Raw genomic sequence first — 21,380 nt, 5'->3', positions numbered from 1 at the left:
CTTATGCGGCCGCGTAAGCTGCAAACCACTGCATGAAACACTAGACAGGGTGTGTCACTATTCTGCCTTCTCACACCGCGACACAGGTTCATGGATATGAATGTTACGATTTCCGATCGATTCCGAGTGTTCGCGATTTTTCAAATCGCATATCGTTACAGCCCTAGTATATGTGTGTGTGTGTAAATATGTATATGTGTTTATATATTTGTATATATGTGTGTGTGTGTGTGTGTGTGTGTGTGTGTGTGTGTGTGAGAGAGACATCTGTGTGTGTGCGTGTGTGTGTGTGTGTGTGTGTACCTGGCGTAGTTGTTCCATCTGCTCCATCTCCTCTGTGTGTGTGTGTGTGTGTGTGTGTGTGTGTGTGCGATGCGTGTGTGTGTGTGTATATGTGTGTGTGTATGTGTGTGTGTACCTGGCGTAGTTGTTCCATCTGCTCCATCTCCTCTGTGTGTGTGTGTGTGTGTGTGTGTGTGTGTGTGTGTGTGTGTGTGTGTGTGTGTGTGTGTAATATGTGTATATGTGTGTGTGTGTGTGTGTGTACCTGGCGTAGTTGTTCCATCTGCTCCATCTCCTCTCTCAGCTGCTCCATCTTTCTCCTCATGGTGAACTGAGGATCCACAGCCTCTGCAGACTTATGAGATCTGAGAAACACTGAGACACGCACACACACATGCACGCACACATACACACATGCATGCACACACGTACACACACACACACGCACGCACACGCACGCACACACACACACACACACACACACACACACACACACACACACACACCAATGATTGTGTCCTGTGTGAGCCTATTCACCATGTAAGATAGTAACTGACTAATATGATTGGCCGAGAACCCAAGACCACACACACACACTTGGGTTAGAACCCAAGACCACACACACACACTTGGGTTAGATCCCAAGACCACACACACTTGGGTTAGAACCCACACACACACTTGGGTTAGAACCCAAGACCACACAAACACACACTTGGGTTAGAACCCAAGACCGCACACACACACTTGGGTTAGAACCCAAGACCACACACACACACACTTGGGTTAGAACCCAAGACCACACACACACACTTGGGTTAGATCCCAAGACCACACACACACTTGGGTTAGAACCCACACACACACTTGGGTTAGAACCCAAGACCACACAAACACACACTTGGGTTAGAACCCAAGACCGCACACACACACTTGGGTTAGAACCCAAGACCACACACACACACACACTTGGGTTAGAACCCAAGACCACACACACACACTTGGGTTAGAACCCACACACACACTTGGGTTAGAACCCAAGACCACACACACACACACACACTTGGGTTAGAACCCAAGACCACACACACACACTTGGGTTAGAACCCAAGACCACACACACACACACACACACTTGGGTTAGAACCCAAGACCACACACACACTAGGGTTGCCAACTTTCTGATATGAAAATAAGGAACGGGGTTAGTGGGGGGGGGGGGTGTTTCGATAATACACTTCAGTACACCGGCATCCACTTCAGTTAGTTGGGGGTTGAAATTATGTATGTATTATTGTACTAAATAGTGCATCATTTTACAAAATTGTGAGCTATTATTTACTAAAATCTTACATAATATACTACATTCTATAGCCACTAGCCTACCCATTTTCTATCTGGTGCAAAACAAGAATCATTTCGATGCAAAAACACTTGATAAAGAAATAACTGTTTGTAGCCTATTATACTCAAACCAAATAACTCTGAAAACTGAACTGGTGGATATGCTGTCATAGAAAAAAATATATTGAACATAGCAAGCTGCTCCAAAAGCTCTGAATTTGGTGAAGCCTTATTTTATTCTGGCTTTTTCTGTCTCTGCAGCAAGTAGGCTAGCCTATTTGTTTATCTTGCACAGATGCACTGTAAAATTCATGACAAGACATGTCATCTCACGCTATGCTATCAGCTGGCGTAATATCGTGACTTCGCAGTGGCTCAAATGAAAAGTGCATTCTCTGTTGGGATAGTGACTGAGACTGTATTTTTTCGTTCATAGTCTAACTTATAATACTGATCTGTCATGGATTTGCACGAGTTGATTCTCAATATCGCGGAACAAAATGCGTTCGTGTATCAGTTCAATCTGGAACACATCTTTTTCCTTGCAAATGCAGGGGGACGATTCCATTATTAGAACCCAAGACCACACACACACAGTTGGGTTGGCAACCCTAGTTAGAACCCAAGACCACACACACACTTGGGTTAGAACCCAAGACCACACACACACAGTTGGGTTAGATCGGATAGAGATAGGCAGATAGACAGATAGATAGAGATAGATAGAATAGATAGATAGATAGATAGATATAGAGATAGATAGATAGATAGATAGATAGATAGATGGGATAGATAGAGATAGATAGATAGATGATAGATAGATAGATAGATAGATAGCAGTGGCGGTTGCTGCTAGGGGAAGCTCTGATAAAAATGGTAAATTATTAAATTAATATTATTAAGGTGCTATATTGTTGTTTGAGGGCAAAAATGATCCCAAAACCCAAAATAGGCCAAACAGTATATGTTAGAGTTCTGAGCCATGGGAGCTGACTTGGCTACATTTGACCAGTTCACTTGGGGGGGAATAGGCTTATTTAAATAGCTATTATTAGATATTAAATAGGCTATTTTTTACATTACATTACATTTGGCTGTCGCATTTTTAGCCAAAGCGACTAACAACATGGTAAACAGTTTAAGTTTTAGAGCAATTCTCAACAATTTTAGGACAATTTAAAAACATTAGAGTACAGTAAGAATAAGTGCATCAGTGAGTGCTGTTTTTTTAACAGTTACTTGTCAGTTTAAGACGGCTGGTGAGTGCTAGGATCAGTAAGACTTGTTGTAAAGTGTTGCTATGAGAGGAGATGTTCTCTAAAGAGCGGGTCTTCAGGAGTTTTTTGAAAATGGAGAAGGATGTCCCTGCCCTTGTAGGAACTGGCAGTGTGTTCCACCAACGAGGAACAACAGATGAGAAAAGTTTGGATTGGCTTGGCGTACTGGTGGTAGAGCTAGGCGTCGTTAGATCTGAGGGCCGTGAGCGGGTCTGGAGGTAGCGTATGTCTGTATGAGGGGGCATTCAAGTAGGTGGGGAGCAGAACCGGAGACTACTTTGTAGGTAAGCGTTAGAGCCTTGAATTTGATGCGGGCCGCCATAGGTAGCCAGTGTAGCTGGATGAGCAGCGGGGTAACATGTGCCCTTTTGGGTTGGTTGTAGACCAGGCGCGCCGCCAGCGTTCTGGATCATCTGAAGTGGTTTTCACTTTCAAGCAGACTGGGAGACCTGTCAGGAGGGCATTGCAGTAGTCGAGTCGTGAGATGATTATTGCCTGAACCAGAAGTTGGGTAGCATCTTGAGTCAAGTAAGTCCTGATTTTCCATTATGTTGTAGAGTCGCGAAGCGGCATGACCGGCAACTGAGGCAACAAGATCTGAGAAGTTTAGTTGGTTGCCGAGAACAACTCCTAGATTTCTTGCAGTCCTGGTAGGAGAAACAGACAGGGGAGTCAAATTTGATGTTGATGTCGTGGTGTATGGTAGGTTTAGCTGGGAGGACCAGCAGTTGAGTCTTTGAGAGGTTCAGCTGGAGGTGGTGTGCCTTCATCCATGTAGCTATGTCTGAGAGGCAATCCGAGATCCGTGCTGAAACCAAGGGGTCATCAGGTGGAAAAGGACAGATAGAGCTGTGTGTCGTCTGCATAGCAGTGGTATGAGAAGCCATGCGAGCGGATAATCAGTCCCAAGGAGGTGGTGTAGATAGCAAAGAGAAGGGGCCAGCACTGAGCCCTGGGGGACCTGTGGTGAGATGGTGAGGTGAAGATAGCTGACCAAGCCATGATGCGTTAAGCGAAGCCCTGTGAGGTAGGATTCAAACCAGGAGAGAGCAGAACCGGAGATTCCCATGTTAGCGTAGTATAGAGAAGGATCACGGTGATTAACCGTGTCAAAGGCACCCGATAAGTCAAGCAGAATGAGTACTGATGACCCGGCGGTCGCCCTGGCTTCTTTAAGGCTTCTGTTACAGACAGCAGAGCCGTTTCGGTAGAGTGGCCGCTTTTGAACCCAGACTGATTTGGATCAGAAGGTTGTTCTGTGAAAGGAAGTGGGGAGACCTGTTTGGAGACTGCTCGTTCAATGCCTTTGGATAGGAAAGGCAGGAGTGAGACAGGGCGGTAGTTCTCGACTTGAGCAGGGTTGAGAGAAGCTTTCTTAAATGCTTGGTGTTACCGGGCCATTTTGAGCGCTGTTGGAAATGTGCGGAGGTTAGCGAGGCATTGATCACATGTGTGATAGCTGGGGCGATGGTGGGGCTGATGGACTGAAGTAGGCTCGTAGGTATAGGGTCCAGCGAGCATGTGGTAGGACGGCTGCATGTCAGGAGTCTAAATACTTCACTCTCGAGGGAGAGGCGTGAATGCTGAAAAAAGATGTTCCAGCAGTCCCTAGAGGTTGTAGGAGTCGCATTATCTAAGTCAGATCGTTGAGTGGGCATGTAGAGAATTGACTGCTGATTGCCTATTTGGTAGCCTACTAGAGTTATTTCTCTGTGACTATTCTGTACGTTCATCTGCCTTGCTGTTTTATTTTGAATCTCCCCAGGTGGGGAAGACTATCAAATGGCTTTTAAAATTCAAGTAAACATTAGCATAATGTAGCCAGGCTAATCATGTTATATAGCGAGCTATCTGGCTACAACTTAGCCTAAATGCACAACTGAAACAAAAGCAAGTCACAAACTCTCTAACTCCACATTACGGTTTTATTTACTGTAGGATATGTACAAAGACAAATAGAAAACCGACTGTATTGCTCACAAATGTATGGGAATTTGAGCTGCAACTTGCCTCTCGACTTCACCTGCCAACACTAACGTTGACGCATCCCTGAGCTTGAAACTCTTCCTCTCCGATCGGGACATATGCTGTCAATCAAAAAGGGTCCAGCCTCCATGGCGGCTCCTCCAATCATCATACAGAAGCTCGGGGTCCGGGCCATCCCACTGCCCCATTCACTCCCAGAGATGCCGGGCTTCCCTGGAAATGGCGATTTTGTGGCGCTTGTACAATAAACATCTAGCTTTTCTGCACTGAGATCAGCCCACTCTAAAGTGCCATTGAAAGTCCAGTGAAGCCGAGCGTCTATGGGGTTTTTTGATGGATCGTGTCGTCACAGCAATGTTTTAGGGGTGCGAAATCACGACAGATGACCGGCAAAACCTTATTGCTGAACGAACTAACCATGAAGTTGAACACGTTTTTAGCATGTTCTAGTTGGATTAGTAGGCTAATGAAGTTGAGCACGTTTTTAGCATGTTCTAGTTGGAATAGTAGGTTAAAGTAATATTAGAACACGTTTTTAGCATGTTCTAGTTGGAATAGTAGGCTAATGTAATATTAGAACTGTATTATTTGATGCAATTTTCTGTGATATTTTAGGAGGCTGAGCTTCCCCTGTAGTCTTAGAGCAATCGCTTCTGATAGATAGATATATAGAGATAGATAGAGTTGTGTGACAGAGAAAACAAAAGCGAATGTGTGTGTGAGTGAAAGTGAAAACCTACCATCCTTTTCTGCTCCTGTAGTTGCGTTAGGGGGAGTGGCCGGTAAGATGGACAGGTTCTGAGGGGGCGGGAAGCAGCACATAGAGGAAGGGGCTAATGTGGGGGCGGGGCCAGAATGTGGGGGCGGGACCAGAATGCCAGAGCCAATCACAGCAGCCACAAACAAAGGAAGTGTTTTCACAGGCACCAATAAAACAAGATGCCAAAGTAGCAGGAGCAATCCACCACACACACACACACACACACACATACACACACACAAACACAAACACAGATGCACACAGATGCACACAGATACACACACACACACACAAACACACACACACAGATGCACACAGATACACACACACACAAACACACATACACACAAACACACACACACACAGATGCACACAGATACACACACAAGCACACACACACAGATGCACACAGATACACAACACACACACAGATGCACACAAATACACAACACACACACACACACAAACATACGCACACAGATATACAGACACACACACAGAGACAAAGTAAGGTAGCAAGCAGCATGCCGTACGCAGTATGGCAAGAGATGGAAAAACACCAATGGCCAAAAGGGACATGAGGGAAATGATGGACAAACAGAACAATGGTCAGATGTTAGTAGTGTGCTTGGATGGCAAGCAGTTAACACTAGCAGCTAGGCTAGAAGCTAACAGTTAGCACTAGCAGCTAGGCTAGAAGTTAACAGTTAACACTAGCAGCTAGGCTAGAAGCTAACAGTTAGCACTAGCAGCTAGGCTAGAAGTTAACAGTTAACACTAGCAGCTAGGCTAGAAGCTAACAGTTAGCACTAGCAGCTAGGCTAGAAGCTAACAGTTAGCACTAGCAGCTAGGCTAAATGTCCACAGCTAGCACTGGCAGCTAGGCTAAACATTCACAGCTAACATTAGCAGCTAGCTTAAACAGTCACAGCTAACAGCTACAATGAATGGCTAATGACTTATGACAAATATTCAGGCCTAATTCGCCTTATTCACACGGCGGCCATTGTGTAAACCAAAAGGAGGCTATGGAGTAGGCCTACATTGACTATCTCATTCAGAGCCGTGTATAGACAGAGTTTGGCCGACTAGGGAATCGAATGATCGGTTATGCGATTGGTTCCGAGGTGGTCCAGTGGTTCGTGGACACCATATTAGATACCAAAGATACCAAAATTAATGAAATGTACTGTCTCCACAGCTTATTTGATGTGTTTTAATGCAGAAAAACACCCTTGGGTTAATTTTCTCCGGAATTACACTTTAAGGACCTTTTACATATTGACAAACATTGATAATAACATTTATATGTCTGCTAATAGTGAAAATAAGCGATTTATTTCAACATAGCCTATTCGCCCCATAGAGTTACGCTGTAGTCATCTGATTTATTTCAACATAGCCTATTCTCCCATAGAGTCATCTGATTTATTTCAACATAGCATATTCGCCCATAGAGTCATCTGATTTATTTCAACATAGCCTATTAAGCCCCCATAGGGGTTATGCTGTAGAGTCATCGATTTATTTCAACATAGCCTATTCGCCCCATAGGGTTACGCTGTAGAGTCATCTGATTTATTTCAACATAGCCTATTCTCCCATAGAGTCATCTGATTTATTTCAACATAGCCTATTCGCCCCATAGAGTCATCTGATTTATTTCAACATAGCATATTCTCCCCATAGGGTTAAACGCTGTAGTCATCTGACGTTGGTCTCCAACATGGCGCCCATGATTTGAGTTGGCCAAACTCTCTCTACTGTATATACAGCTCTGATATCATTAATGTATTTCTGCCACCTACTGGCAAATGCATAAAGTACAACAATCCTATGGGCTGTTTGAACTACAATCCTATGGGCTGTTTTGAACTACAATCCTATGGGCTGTTTGAACTAGCCTACTTGAAGTCGGCAGACCAGTTTCCTGTTCATTGACATGGCTGTCAACAAGCACCTGGAGATGAGTGCCTTAGTTGTACCAAAATGTAAGAAATCAATGCGTGAGTCCTAATGTCTGCGGCTGCAAGATAAACAGCGTAGCCTGCACGAGGTCTCTAGTGTCCAGGGGGCTGTAAGATAAACAGCGTAGCCTGTAGTCATCTGATTTATTTCAACATAGCCTATTCTCCCATAGAGTCATCTGATTTATTTCAACATAGCATATTCACCCATAGAGTCATCTGATTTATTTCAACATAGCCTATTCGCCCCATAGGGTTACGCTGTAGAGTCATCTGATTTATTTCAACATAGCCTATTCGCCCCATAGGGTTACGCTGTAGAGTCATCTGATTTATTTCAACATAGCCTATTCTCCCATAGAGTCATCTGATTTATTTCAACATAGCCTATTCGCCCCATAGAGTCATCTGATTTATTTCAACATAGCATATTCTCCCCATAGTCATCTGATTTATTTCAACATAGCCTATTAAGCCCCATAGAGCATCTGATTTATTTCAACATAGCATATTCCCCCATCATCTGATTTTGACGTTGGTCTCCAACATGCATATTAGCCCATGATTTGAGTTGGCCAAACTCTCTCTACTGTATATACAGCTCTGATATCATTAATGTATTTCTGCCACCTACTGGCAAATGCATAAAGTACAACAATCCTATGGGCTGTTTCAACTACAATCCTATGGGCTGTTTGAACTACAATCCTATGGGCTGTTTGAACTAGCCTACTTGAAGTCGGCAGACCAGTTTCCTGTTCATTGACATGGCTGTCAACAAGCACCTGGAGATGAGTGCCTTAGTTGTACCAAAATGTAAGAAATCCAATGTACGTGAGTCCTAATGTCCTGGGCGGCTGCAAGATAAACAGCGTAGCCTACGCGAGTCTCTAGTGTCCAGGGCGGCTGTAAGATAAACAGCGTAGCCTACGCGAGTCTCTAGTGTCTGGGGCAGCTGAGAGATAAACAGCATAGCCTACGTGAGTCCTAATGTCCTGGGCGGCTGCAAGGTAAACAGCGTAGCCTACGCAAGTCTCCAATGTCCTGGGCGGCTGCAAGATAAACAGCGTAGCCTACGCAAGTCTCTGGTGTCCTGGGCGGCTGTAAGATAAACAGCGTAGCCGCGTGAATAAGGCTAATGGATGAGCAGTAACAGCTTTTAACTGAAGCAAAGCCGCGTGAATAAGGCTAATGGCTAATGGATGAGCAGTAACAGCTTTTAACTGAAGCAACATCAAGTCATGGCCAGCAGCTGATGGCAGGTATGATTCTAGTCTTAATTTGCAACTGAATTACTCTGCTTTAACTGTTAGCAATTGAGCTAAATCAGCCAAAAGCGGTTTTACTTCAATCATACTGTAAGCATCATGGCTACTGGCCTCATAGTAAAAATGAATGCTCATATTGTTAGCTTCATGGCTACTGGCCTCATAGGAAAAATGAATGCTCATATTGTTAGCATCATGGCTACTGGCCTCATAGGAAAAATGAATGCTCATATTGTTAGCATCATGGCAACTGGCCTCATAGGAAAAATGAATGCTCATATTGTTAGCTTCATGGGTAGCAACTAACGGCAGATGGGCTGTAGGATATATCGTTAGCGCTTCATGGGTAGCAACCAAGGGCAGATGGGCTGTAGGATATATCGTTAGCGCTTCATCAGCTCCATGTGGGCATGTGCAATTAGTCAAGTTGCTTAAATTAAGACGTCAGGCTATAAAAACATTCTGCTTGATAATAAAGGAAAACTCGCTAGAAAGGACAGTTCAAGAAAGGACTGTTCACGCACGCTCTTGGGTGCTCCTTGTTGGTGCCCCCCACCCAATCCTCCCCCACCTTTTTTTTATGCAGCCCATGCCACTTAATCTACTAAACCCCTCTTCTACTGCACTTTTTTACCCCCCCCCCCCATTAATGCACAAATAGGCTGACACCAGACATAATTTCACTGCATTTCTTACTTAGCTAACTTAGTAACTATATGCATGTGACAATAAACTTCCTTGTATCCTTGTATCAAAAACTGTTATTTATTGTCCATACAAGTGCAGTCCCGACATCACCTTAATCATTCTAGAATACTTTATTATGTCACCTTAATCATTCTAGAATACTTCATTATGTAGTCCCTACCAAAGATTCTAGAGCGGAGCAAGATAGATCAGTTACGTCATAGGCATGAAGTACGTTCTGAGCCTGACAGGGCGCCATTTTAATAAGCTCAGCGCAAAATGTCATATACAGTTCCAATTCTATGAGCCTACCTGAACAGCTGTTTTTAACGTTACCAGCTGTTTTTTTTTTTCTCGGTAATGAACTGCAAGAACTGACAGTGTGAAAGGCCTGATTGATCTTTTTCCAAGTTTACACTGAATAAGGAGAGGTAAATAGGCCTATTATTTAGACAGAAGTAGCTATTGCACTGGTAAATAGATCACATAAATTCCCATTGAGAGACTGTATAGCCTAGTGATAATCTAGCTAGCAGGCAAACTAACTTAGCTAACGTTATATTATCACTATTTTTCTTTTTTCTACCTGTAGGCTATAAGTTAACCCTTTGTTCACGGCCTGCTTAAACACAGTGCATAAGATAGGCTATATCAATCACTAATAAGGTCGAGATTTCACTCAAGCCTCTAATGTTCATAACTTAAATAAATGCAAATGGTAGGCCTAGGCTAAACACAACCGTGCTTGACACTAGTCTATTGTATCGTTTCCATGCAGTAACGTTAAAAAACTCCCAAATTGTCCTGCTTGCCTATGTAAAATGCATATGACCACAGAAGTTTGTTTTCAAAAATCATTAGCCTATTTACAGGCTGCAGCCACCTTAAAACACGTCCAGATGAATCTAACCGTTGGACTTAATTTGTGCAATTAGGCTATATGTTAATAAAACAATTTGCTTGAGTTATAAAATAGCTTGTAGTCCTATTATTTAGGCCTACTCATCTAGGCCTACTGTAAATCCTCAAATTATGGCATGGGTCTTTTCTTTACTTATAGGCTGCGTAAGCATATGCCTTTATTTAATTAAGCATTATTTACTTTTTATTATAGGCTTAATTGTGCATCTTAAGCCTCTCGCAAGCTCAAAAGAGGGCAGCACGCCGACTGATCTTGAGAGCGGCGGAGACCCGTGGTGTAAATATTAACTTTCAGTGTTTTACGATGTCTTTGTAAATTAGGCCTACGTTTAATTAAAAAGTGTTTCTTGCGTGGTTCATTCTCTCATCCCCTCTCCAAAATGTTCCTGTTCTAGGCTGATCAAGTGCATGAACCCAGCATTGGTGTGCGCATCACATGAATCACAATTGAGACAATAGATTGACCATCTTGTACAACTGCAAAGGCATGTTACATTCATGACATGAGAAATGGAAATTATAGAACGAAAATGACAAATTGACAGTTGGCTAAACGTTTTAAACTTGGCGCAAAACTGATGAACCCAGCATCTGTTCGCCGCGATAAATCAAAACACAAATTGAAGCAACACTGACCATTGGACAATCCTACCACAAAACCTTTCCATAGGCATTCAACGTTTATGACATAGCCTAAGAAGTGGATTATGAACGCATTTCATCACACCTGACAATTAAACGGAGCTGTGGCTTTTTCGCGATTTGACTGATTCTTGAGGTTTCAGCGCGAGTGTTGACTTGCATGCGGCGTTTTTTTAAGATGGTGGCGTAAAAACGAAGGAAAGCCCTCTAATCGGACGGACAAGACTGACAAGTAGACCGTGCCGTCCGTGGCTGGGCGCAGATAGGCCTATGTCAAACAGATGCTTTCTCTTCGATCTCCACAAATTAAGCTACAGTTAATTCCTTAGCCGTTTGAATAAATTTGCGTTTGCGATTAACAACGCCGACAGACAATGTTGTGTTAAATAGGGTAGGCCTAATACTAACTTTGTTCAAAATTGATACATTCAAGTTGACTTTGCAAAGTTGTGTAGGCTACCGCCAGTTGAAGTCTGCATGAACAGTTATTGCACAAGCCACCGTTTTGATTTGCTTAGGGGAGATGCAGGCTGAACCCGTTTGAGGGAGAGGCTAGGGGGAGAGAATCGTGCTGTAGCCTACACTCACGCACATCTCTATGAAATAATGTAGCCTGTCAAGGCTAATCCATATTTTAAATAAGCAATCATGGAGACAAAAATAGGCTATATGAATAGGCCTAGGCCTAATGCAGGAATGGACGTTACAGTTATTCAATGAAACGAATTAATGAAATTTAAATGTAGGCCTAGGCCTAGGCTACCTTTAGACTAGGCTACTTCGCTTTCAACAAAGTAAACGAAATTACATTAACGATGCTATAGGCTGACACCAGACATAATTTCACTACATTTCTTGCTTCCAGTAACTATATGCATGTGACAATAAACTTCCTTGTATCCCAAACATAGGTCTATTGAACTTAGTTTTGGTGGATGATGGACAGATGTCAGTGCCCTAGCCTAATTTACCCTCGGAAATAATTCGACATTGTCTTTATACAATATATTTAACTGGTCTAGACATGGTGTGGTCTATTGGGTTTCTCGTAATTTCAACATACAGCTTTAAAGAACAAATATTGATAACATTTTAGGATCAGCCATAGGATTCCCCGGGTAGCCAGCGCTGTGGCTAACACCTGAGCTTATTAAAATGGCCCAGAGTCGTAGAACGTACTTCAACATATCCAACGTATTTTCCAGCCAGTAATCCATCTTGCGCGTAGCGCTCTAGAATCTTTGGTCCCTACGTCACCTTAATCATTCTAGAATACTTCATTATGTAGTCCTGACATCACCTTAATAATTCTAGAATACTTCATTATGTCACCTTAATCATTCTAGAATACTTCATTATGTAGTCCTATGTCACCTTAATCATTCTAGAATACTTCATTATGTAGTCCCTACGTCACCATTATCATTCTAGAATAACACTGTTTTTCATGCTATATTAGCACACATGACCAACACCAGCAGGACTGAATGACTGTGATCAGTTAGCTTCACGGCTAACAGCAGAAGGACTGCAGCTTAAGCATCAAGCCAACAATTCACCACATGAAGCTGATGTCAGTCTTAGACGCTAGAGCAATGATGAGGGATGGGGATGATTTCAGTCACGTGTGTGTGTGTATGTGTGTGTGCACTGCGCGTGCGCGCGTGTGTGTGTGTGTGTGTGTATGTTTGTGTTATTACCTGAACGAGGCTTTAGGCCAAAGGGTGGCAAACTAAATGTTGCTGGGGTGTTTCCTTCAGTCTAGAAAACAAAAACATACAGCATGTGTGAACTTGTGCATGTGTATTGAGTTTGTGTGTTTGTAACATACAGCATATGTGAACTTGTATAAGTATAAGTATATATACTTTTTTGATCCCGTGAGGGAAATTTGGTCTCTGCATTTAACCCAATAGTGAATTAGTGAAACACAAACAGCACACAGTGAGGTGAAGCACACACTAATCCCAGCAGGTGTGAGCTGCCTGCCAAGTCCAGAGAACCACTGGGGAGCAGTGAGGGGTTAGGTGCCTTGTTCAAGGCAGTGTGTGTGCGTTCAGCCAGCATTTGGAACCGTGGGTATTGGCAGGTTTGTAACCCACTGGTCGCAGGCTCGAACCGCAACCCTGTCGGTTACAAGTCCAGAGTGCTAACCACTGGCCACAACCCCTGATCCGGTGTGTGTGTGTGTGCGTGGCTGTGTGAACTTGTGCATGACATAACCCTGTGCGACATTTCCCCGAGCCGTGTGTGTGTGTGTGTGTGTGTGTGAGAGAGACATACCCTTGAGCTGTGCGTGTGTGTGTGTGTGGGTGTGTGTATATCATACCCTTAAGCTGTGTGTGTGTGTGTGTGTGTGTGTGTGTGTGTGTGTGTGTGTGTGTGTGTGTGTGTGTGTGTGTGTGTGATACCCTTGAGCTGTGTGTGTGTGTGTGTGTCATACCCTTGAGCTGTGTGTGTGTGTGTGTGTTATTGGTGTGTGTGTCATACCCTTGAGCTGTGTGTGTGTGTGTGTGTGTGTGGTGTGTGTGTGTGTGCGTCATACCCTTGAGCTGTGAGCACCAGACTCCTCGCTCGGCCTCCTCTGTCCAGTCTGAGGGAGAGGAAGAGAGACTTTAACAATGACCACGCACGCCTGTGTGTGTTCTTTGTGTGTGTGTGTGTGTGTTGTTTGTGTGTGGGTGTGTGTGTGTCTGTGTGTGTGTCTTTGTAGGTGTGTGTGCGTGCGTGCGTGTGTGTGTGCGTGTGCGTGCAAGTCAAGTCAAGTCAAGTTTATTTATATAGCGCATTTTCATACACAGGTCATTCAATGTGCTTTACATAAACAAAACCAAACAATAATAACAAATAAAAGCATAGAAGGGCAATATAGTCAAAGAATAGTTAAAGGTAAAGATCATAATAAAAAGAAAACATAAAACACAAGGTAAAATCATTTAAAAATAAAAAAGAATAATTAGTAAGCAAAAAACAAAGGCAAAAAGTAGTAAAAAAAAAAGTAATAAAAGACAAAGTAGAATAATTATCAAGGCAGATTCAGAATTTGTAACTCGGCACTGTTAGCAGAAAGCATCTGAGAACAGTTTGGTCTTAAGTCTAGATTTAAAACTGGCTACAGTTGGGGCCTTTTGATGTCATCCGAAGTTGGTTCCACAGCTGAGCAAGATAGCAGTTAAAAGCTGCTTCACCATGTTTAGTTCTAACTGTAGGTTTTACTAGCAGGTTTTTCACCTGGGACCTGAGAGGACGAGAAGGTGTGTACTGCTGAAGCATGTCTGACAAGTATTTAGGTCCTGCTCCATTTACTGATTTATAAACAAACAATAGTGCTTTAAAGTCAATTCTGTGACTTACTGGAAGCCAGTGCAAGGACTTAAGAATTGGAGTAATGTGGTCAGTTCTTTTTAGTTTTTTGTTAGAGTCCTAGCTGCTGCATTTTGTATCACCTGAAGCTGTTTAATAGTCTTTTTTAGGAAGGCCTGTGAACAGTCCATTGCAGTAATCAACCCTGCTGGAGATAAATGCATGAATGAGTTTTTTCTAAGTCATGTTTTGACATCAGCCCTCTGAGTTTGGCAATATTTTTGAGGTGGTAAAAAAGCTGATTTAGTTATCGCTTTCATGTGGCTGTTGAAATTTAGATCACTGTCAATTAATACACCAAGATTTTTAACAGTATCCTTTGCCTTCAACCCTTTTGTGTCAAGGAGAGTGGCAACCCTAAGTCTATCCTCATTTTTACCAAATATAATTACTTCAGTTTTTTCTTTGTTCAGCTGAAGAAAATTTTGAGACATCCAGGTGTTGATTTGTTCTATATCTAGATTCAAGAGGACCATAGTCGTTTGGTGATAGAGCTCAGTAAATTTGTGTGTCATCTGCATAGCTATGATATGAAATCAAATTATTTTGAATGATTTGTCCAAGTGGGAGCATATAGAGGTTGAATAATAGTGGCCCCAAGATCGACCCCTGGGGAACACCACAGGTCAAGGACGTTGGTGTTGAGGTACAGTTACCGATGGCAACAAAGAAGCTCCTTTCTTGTAGATATGATTTTAGCCAGCTGATAACTATGCCTGTAAATCCAACCCAGTGTTCTAGTCTGTGTAGTAAAATATTGTGATCAACAGTGTCAAATGCTGCACTAAGGTCCAGTAGCACTAGGACTGATGTTTTACCTGAATCTGTGTTGAGGCGTATGTCATTGGAAACTTTAATGAGAGCTGTTTCAGTGCTGTGATTTGCCTGAAAACCAGACTGAAAGTAATCCAAATACCCAGTTGATGTTAGGAAGGTGGTTAATTGATTAAAGACTACTTTTTCAATAATTTTGCCAATAAAAGGTAGATTGGATTATTAGATTGCATCCAGGTTATTCTTCTTGAGAAGTGGCTTTACAACAGCTGTTTTCAGTGACTTAGGAAAAGTGCCAGACAGCAGTGATACATTTACAATTTGAAGGACATCCGCTGCTTTGAGGTGAAAAACAGTTTGACCGTGTATGACATTACGTGTGTGCCTGTCTGTGTGCACACCTGTCAACCATACATCGCTGACAATGTTGCTAGCAACATACCTACTGACATACATTCTTACAAACATGTGACCATATCTCAACATATCTGCACATACCATTTAACCATACTGAGACTTATCTGAGGATCTACACTGAGACATTCTGAGAAATATATTGTTGTGTGAGGACTATACTCACTAACTATATGGAACATGTATACCTGTGAATCATATTTGTCAACCATTCATACCTTTAATCATACCTGTGCTGTAACATCTGTGAAACATAGCTGTTAGACCACTCTTTTTAGACCTGAGCTGTGCTGTGTGAAAAAAATATTCTAACCTAAGTTCTGTCTAAAAATGATCATCTGAAGGGCTGACTCTTTATTCTTCAGTGTATATATCACCATCAAATTTGACCTAATACCATTAACTGAGGCCTCTAGCTGTTGCTGCCAGTTCAGAGTTACCACTGATAAATAGATCTGTCTTAGGATAATATGATTGGCATTATCAAGTTCTGTATATATAATATACACTTATACAACTGTGATTTTTTTACTTCAAGCTTACTTTGGTTTTAGTGTTTAGTGTTCATTAGTGTATTCTGAGTATCATGCTGCTGTATTAAAACAAAGAATGTTGATCAATATTGAATTGACAATTTATTTTTACTGACTGTCATATACTCTAAGCTAACATCTAACCAAGTAAGTGGTTTTCAAGAATACTGTAAGACTATGTAATCTGAATAATCATACTGTAAGTAGCCTAATATAATGTTATACACAGCAGCTTTTTTGCATTTACATGCAATGGTAATTCCCTGGAATTGCATTTTCTAGTTCATACTTGGTCTTACACACACTATCATAATCTTGCACATACACATACCAGATGGGTGTGGACGCTCACCTGGTAACCTGGATTACAGATTACCTGACCGAGCGACCACAGTTCGTCAGACTGAAGAACTGCCTCTCTGACACTGTGATCAGCAGCACCGGAGCGCCACAGGGAACTGTGCTCTCTCCAGTCCTGTTCACCCTGTACACATCTGACTTCTGCTACAACACCGAGTCATGCCACATGCAGAATTTTTCTGATGATACTGCAATTGTGGGGTGTATCAGGAACGGGCAGGAGGAGGAGTACAGGAGCCTGGTGGAGGACTTTGTGCAGTGGTGCAAACTCAATCACCTTCAACTCAACACTTCAAAGACCAAGGAGATGGTGGTGGATTTCCGCAGGTCTAAGCCCACTCTGATACCAGTCCACATTGATGGGGTCAATGTGGAGGTGGTTAGCACCTACAAGTATCTGGGTCTCCACCTGGACAATAAACTGGACTGGTCAGCCAACACTGATGCACTCTACAAGAACGGGCAGAGCAGGCTGTACTTCCTGAGGAGGTTGCAGTCCTTCAATGTGTGCAGTAAGCTCCTCAGGATGTTCTACCAGTCTGTTGTTGCCAGTGTCCTCTTCTATGCAGTAGTGTGTTGGGGAGGAAGCACAAGGAAGAAGGAAGGGCTTAATTGACAGGCTGGTAAGGAAAGCTGGCTCTGTAGTGGGAGCTGAACTGGAGTGCATCACTTCACTATCTGACAAAAGGACCCCTGAACAAACTGATCAACATCTTGGACAATGAGTGTCACCCACTCCACAGCACTATTGTTAAGCAGAAGAGCCTGATCAGCTGGAGACTTAGCTCACTGCCTTGCACAACTGACAGACTGAGAAAGTCATTTGTCCCCAGGGCCATTGAACTGTTCAATGCTTCACTTAAGGAAGAGGAGAGATAGACTTCTCTGCATAGTCTGTCTGCCTCTTCACCCCCCTCCATGTTTGGTACTGTCTGTCCACTAGCCACTTGTACCACTGTCTTTATGCCTCACTGTTTGTGTGCTATATTAGCACATTAGCACATATGCATAACCCCCCCCCCCCCCCTCCATGCCACAGCCGGACTGTGGCCACACTTATACATTTTCTTTAAATAGTTAAATATATAGAGATATATAGAGTTTACTTTACTTTATTTCTGCATTGTTGCACTGTTGGACTTACTCATTTGCACTATCACCATGACCACTATCACCATGACACTCATTCACACAGAGCACCTTAGAGCACCTTACCATACCTTACTATACACAGAATCACAGGCTCAGTCCCTGCCTCAGTCATTGCAAGCGCCTCTGATTGATTAATCACCACTATGTGGATACTGTTTTTAGAATTGATTTAGATTAAGTGTTAGTTAGTATAATTTGTATTTTTGTAATTTGTATTTTAGTATATTTAGCATATTCTTTATCTTCTACTGTCCTTATTGCTTAGTTGTGTTTTTATATTATATACTTTAATTACTCTTTCTGCTGTTAAAGAATGTGTTTGTGTTGTATGTATGCTGCTGAGACCTTGAATTTCCCCTGGGGATCAATAAAGTATCTATCTATCTATCTATACTCATGCACACTCACTATTATAGTCATTTTACATGTATGTATGAGAGGGTATAGTCGTGTATGTGAGAGACTATAGTAGTGTATGTGAAGGAGTATAGTAGTGAATGTGAGAGTATAGTAGTGTATGTGAGAGTATAAAGAGTATAGAGTAAAAGAGTATAGTAGTGTATGTGAGAGAGTATAGTAGTGTATGTGAGAGAGTATAGTTGTATATGTGAGAGAATATAGTAGTGTAGTGAGAGACTTTAGTAGTGTATGAGAGACTTTATATGTGAGAGACTATACTGTAGTAGTGTTATATGAGAGACTATACTGTATGTGAAGAACTTGTGAGAGTATGTTAGTAGTAGTATGTGAGGGAGTTTGGTCCGTATATATGAGAGAGATATAGTGTATGTGACAATAATAAGAGTTAAAGTAGTGTATGTGTTTATGATGTAAGAGTATAGTAGTGTATGAGAGTAGAGTTTAGTAGTGTAGAATATATAGTAGTGTTAGCAAGAGGGATTTAGTAGTGAATGCAAGAGAGGAATAGTAGTAGTAATGTGAAAAAGAGAGTATACTAGTGTAAGAGATATACATTATAGTGAGTATATGGTGTGAGAGCATAGTGGTATATGTGAGAGAGTATAGTAGTATATGTGAGAGAGTATAGTGGTGTATGTGAGAGACATATAGAGTATAGTGGTGTGTGTGAGAGAGTATAGTAGTATATGTGAGAGTATATAGTTGTATAGTGTGAGAGAGTATAGTGGTGTGTGTGAGAGATTGCAGGTGAACGTGAGGGAGTTTGCATGAAAGGTTTGCATGAAGCGGATGGAGTTTGATTTCTCAGTTCCTGATTGGTCTGTCAATGTCACTTCTCTCTAGCTAGCCAATTAAAATCAAGGAAGGGGGGACCTACACTGTCAACAATGTTCGTGGTAGACCCTAGTGGTCGAGGAAAAAATCAGCCAACTCATATGGTGACTAAATATTAAACTACTACTGCAAACCGAATGCAAATTAGGCTACAAAAGACATGAGGGGTGCCTATTCTATTGTAATAGCCTGGGCTACCAGCTCCTTTTGTCTGGCTTAAGTCATATTTTAGTGAACTGAGTCCTGAAAGATTGCCATTTCAGTTAGCTAGTTAGTTAGGCGTTAAGCCAGGCAGCAACGACATGCTGCTGCTAGATAGTTTGGTAACCTAGCAACAATAAACACTTGAACCCGCAGCACTATGAAAGGAGCTGTCCGAGTTCTGTTCTAGAATCTTTGGCTGCCAGTGCAAAAATAGCAATGTGGACACAGGCTCACGAGTCACTGGCAACAGCAGACAAGGTTACCAAAACGTCTGCCAGCCAAACTGTAATGCATGTCCATTTTGGAATGTTGCTGGATAGCTAGCTAACTAGCTAACTGCAATGGCAGCAGTCTTTCAGATCTCAGTTCACTAAAATATGACTTCGCCAGACAAAAGAAATTGGTAGCCTAGCCCTAGGCTATTACAATAGAGTAGGCACCCCTCATGTCTTTGTAGCCTAATTTGCATTGGGTTTGCAGTAGTACAGTAGTTTAATATTTAGTCACATAGACTTGGCTGATTTTTTTCCCGACCACTAGGTCTACACCTAACATTGTTGACAGTGTAGGTCCCGCCCTTCCTTGATTTAATTGGCTAGCTAGAGAGAAGTGACATTGACTAACCAATCAGGAACTGGAGAAATCAAACTCCTTCCGTTTTCATGCAAACTCACCGCTTTCTTATGCAAACCTCTTACACACACCACTATCTCTCTCACATACACACTATACTCTCTCACATTATATACTATCTCTCACATACACCACTATACTCTCTCACATATACTACTATACTCTCTCACATTCACCACTATACATTCACATATACTACTATACTCTCTCACATATACTACTATACTCTCACATTCACACACTCTCTCACATTCACTATACTTTCACATACACCACTATATATCACATACACTACTATACTCTCTCCTCACATACACCACTATAATTCACTACTATATACACTACTAAACTCTTCAACATACACTATTAAACTCTTCTCACATACACTACTAACTCTTTCTCACATACTAATAAACTTTCACATACCTGTGTACTCTGTGTGTGTACTGTGTGTGCATGTGTGTGTTGTGTGGCGTTTTGTGTGTGTGTGCATGCGCATGTGTGTTTGAATAAAATGTGTGTGTGAGAAAGACAATGGCCGATTAAGACAACACAAAGCTGGCCTGTTCACTTTGCCAAGAATGTGTGTTGTCTGTGTCTGATGATCTCTCTCTCTCTCTCTCTCTCTCTCTCTCTCTTTCTCTCTCTCTCTCACTCTCTTGATGTTCTCTATTCCTTCCATTCTCAGTCTGCTGTTAAATATGAACACACACACACACACACTCCAGTGGTGTGTGTGTGTGTGTACCTGCGTCAGGAGTGTGTGTCTCCGTCCACAGGCCAGCTGAGCCTCCTGCTTGGCCCGCTCCAGAATGAGGACCCGCACCTTCTGAAACTCCCACAGAGCACTGGGCTTCTACACACACACACACACACACACACACACAAACCAACCCGCTCCAGACTGAGAACCTAGAATTCTACACATTCTACACACACAATTCAAACACACCAAACTAACAACACCCACCACACGCCAAGCTGGAAACACCACCACACAACACTCACACAACCTCTCTGAAACCCCTGTGACCTGGCAGTGACCTGTGTGTGTGTGTGTGTGTGTGTGTGTGTGTGTGTGTGTGTGTGAGAGAGAGAGAGACACTGAAATAACTAGCAAGACATTTACTCATTTATTCATCTATAAATCTACACTCTCCATGTCTACAAGAATTCACTCTAGAGATTAACTCTGATATATTTACAATCTAGAGATTAACTCTGATGTTTACATTCTAGAGATTAACTCTGTGATATTTACACTCTAGAGATTAACTCTGATATTTACAATATAGAGATTAACTCTGTGATGTTTACACTCTAGAGATTAACTCTGATGTTTACAATCTAGAGATTCACTCTGTGATTTTTACACTCTAAAGATTCACCCTCAGGTCTAGAGACTCACGCTGTGATTCACTCTAAAGATTCACTCTCATGATTACTCTTTCAATACTTCTTCTGGATAAATACTTATGTAAATGTTTGTGAGTAAAGATTTGTGTGTGTGTGTGGGGGGGTTTGTGTATGTGTGTGTGTGTGTGTGTGTGTGTGTGTGT

General features: G+C 42.2%; 1 protein-coding gene across 1 annotated transcript in view; it reads right to left on the bottom strand.

Moving 5' to 3' along the window:
- The window catches only part of lrch1 (leucine-rich repeats and calponin homology (CH) domain containing 1), an 81,094-nt gene that overhangs the window by 8,980 nt on the left and 50,734 nt on the right, over positions 1-21,380 (bottom strand). The window contains exons 16-20 of the mRNA XM_048239420.1: positions 20,570-20,677; positions 13,680-13,727; positions 12,835-12,895; positions 5,630-5,722; positions 548-657 (exon numbers count right to left, since the gene is read on the bottom strand). Coding sequence (XP_048095377.1) covers positions 548-657; positions 5,630-5,722; positions 12,835-12,895; positions 13,680-13,727; positions 20,570-20,677 — 420 coding nt within the window. The remainder of the gene's footprint in view (positions 1-547; positions 658-5,629; positions 5,723-12,834; positions 12,896-13,679; positions 13,728-20,569; positions 20,678-21,380) is intronic.

This window comes from Alosa alosa, chromosome 3 (assembly GCF_017589495.1).
Source record: "Alosa alosa isolate M-15738 ecotype Scorff River chromosome 3, AALO_Geno_1.1, whole genome shotgun sequence".
Taxonomy (NCBI): domain Eukaryota; kingdom Metazoa; phylum Chordata; class Actinopteri; order Clupeiformes; family Clupeidae; genus Alosa; species Alosa alosa.
This window is presented reverse-complemented; position numbering and strand designations above follow the sequence as displayed.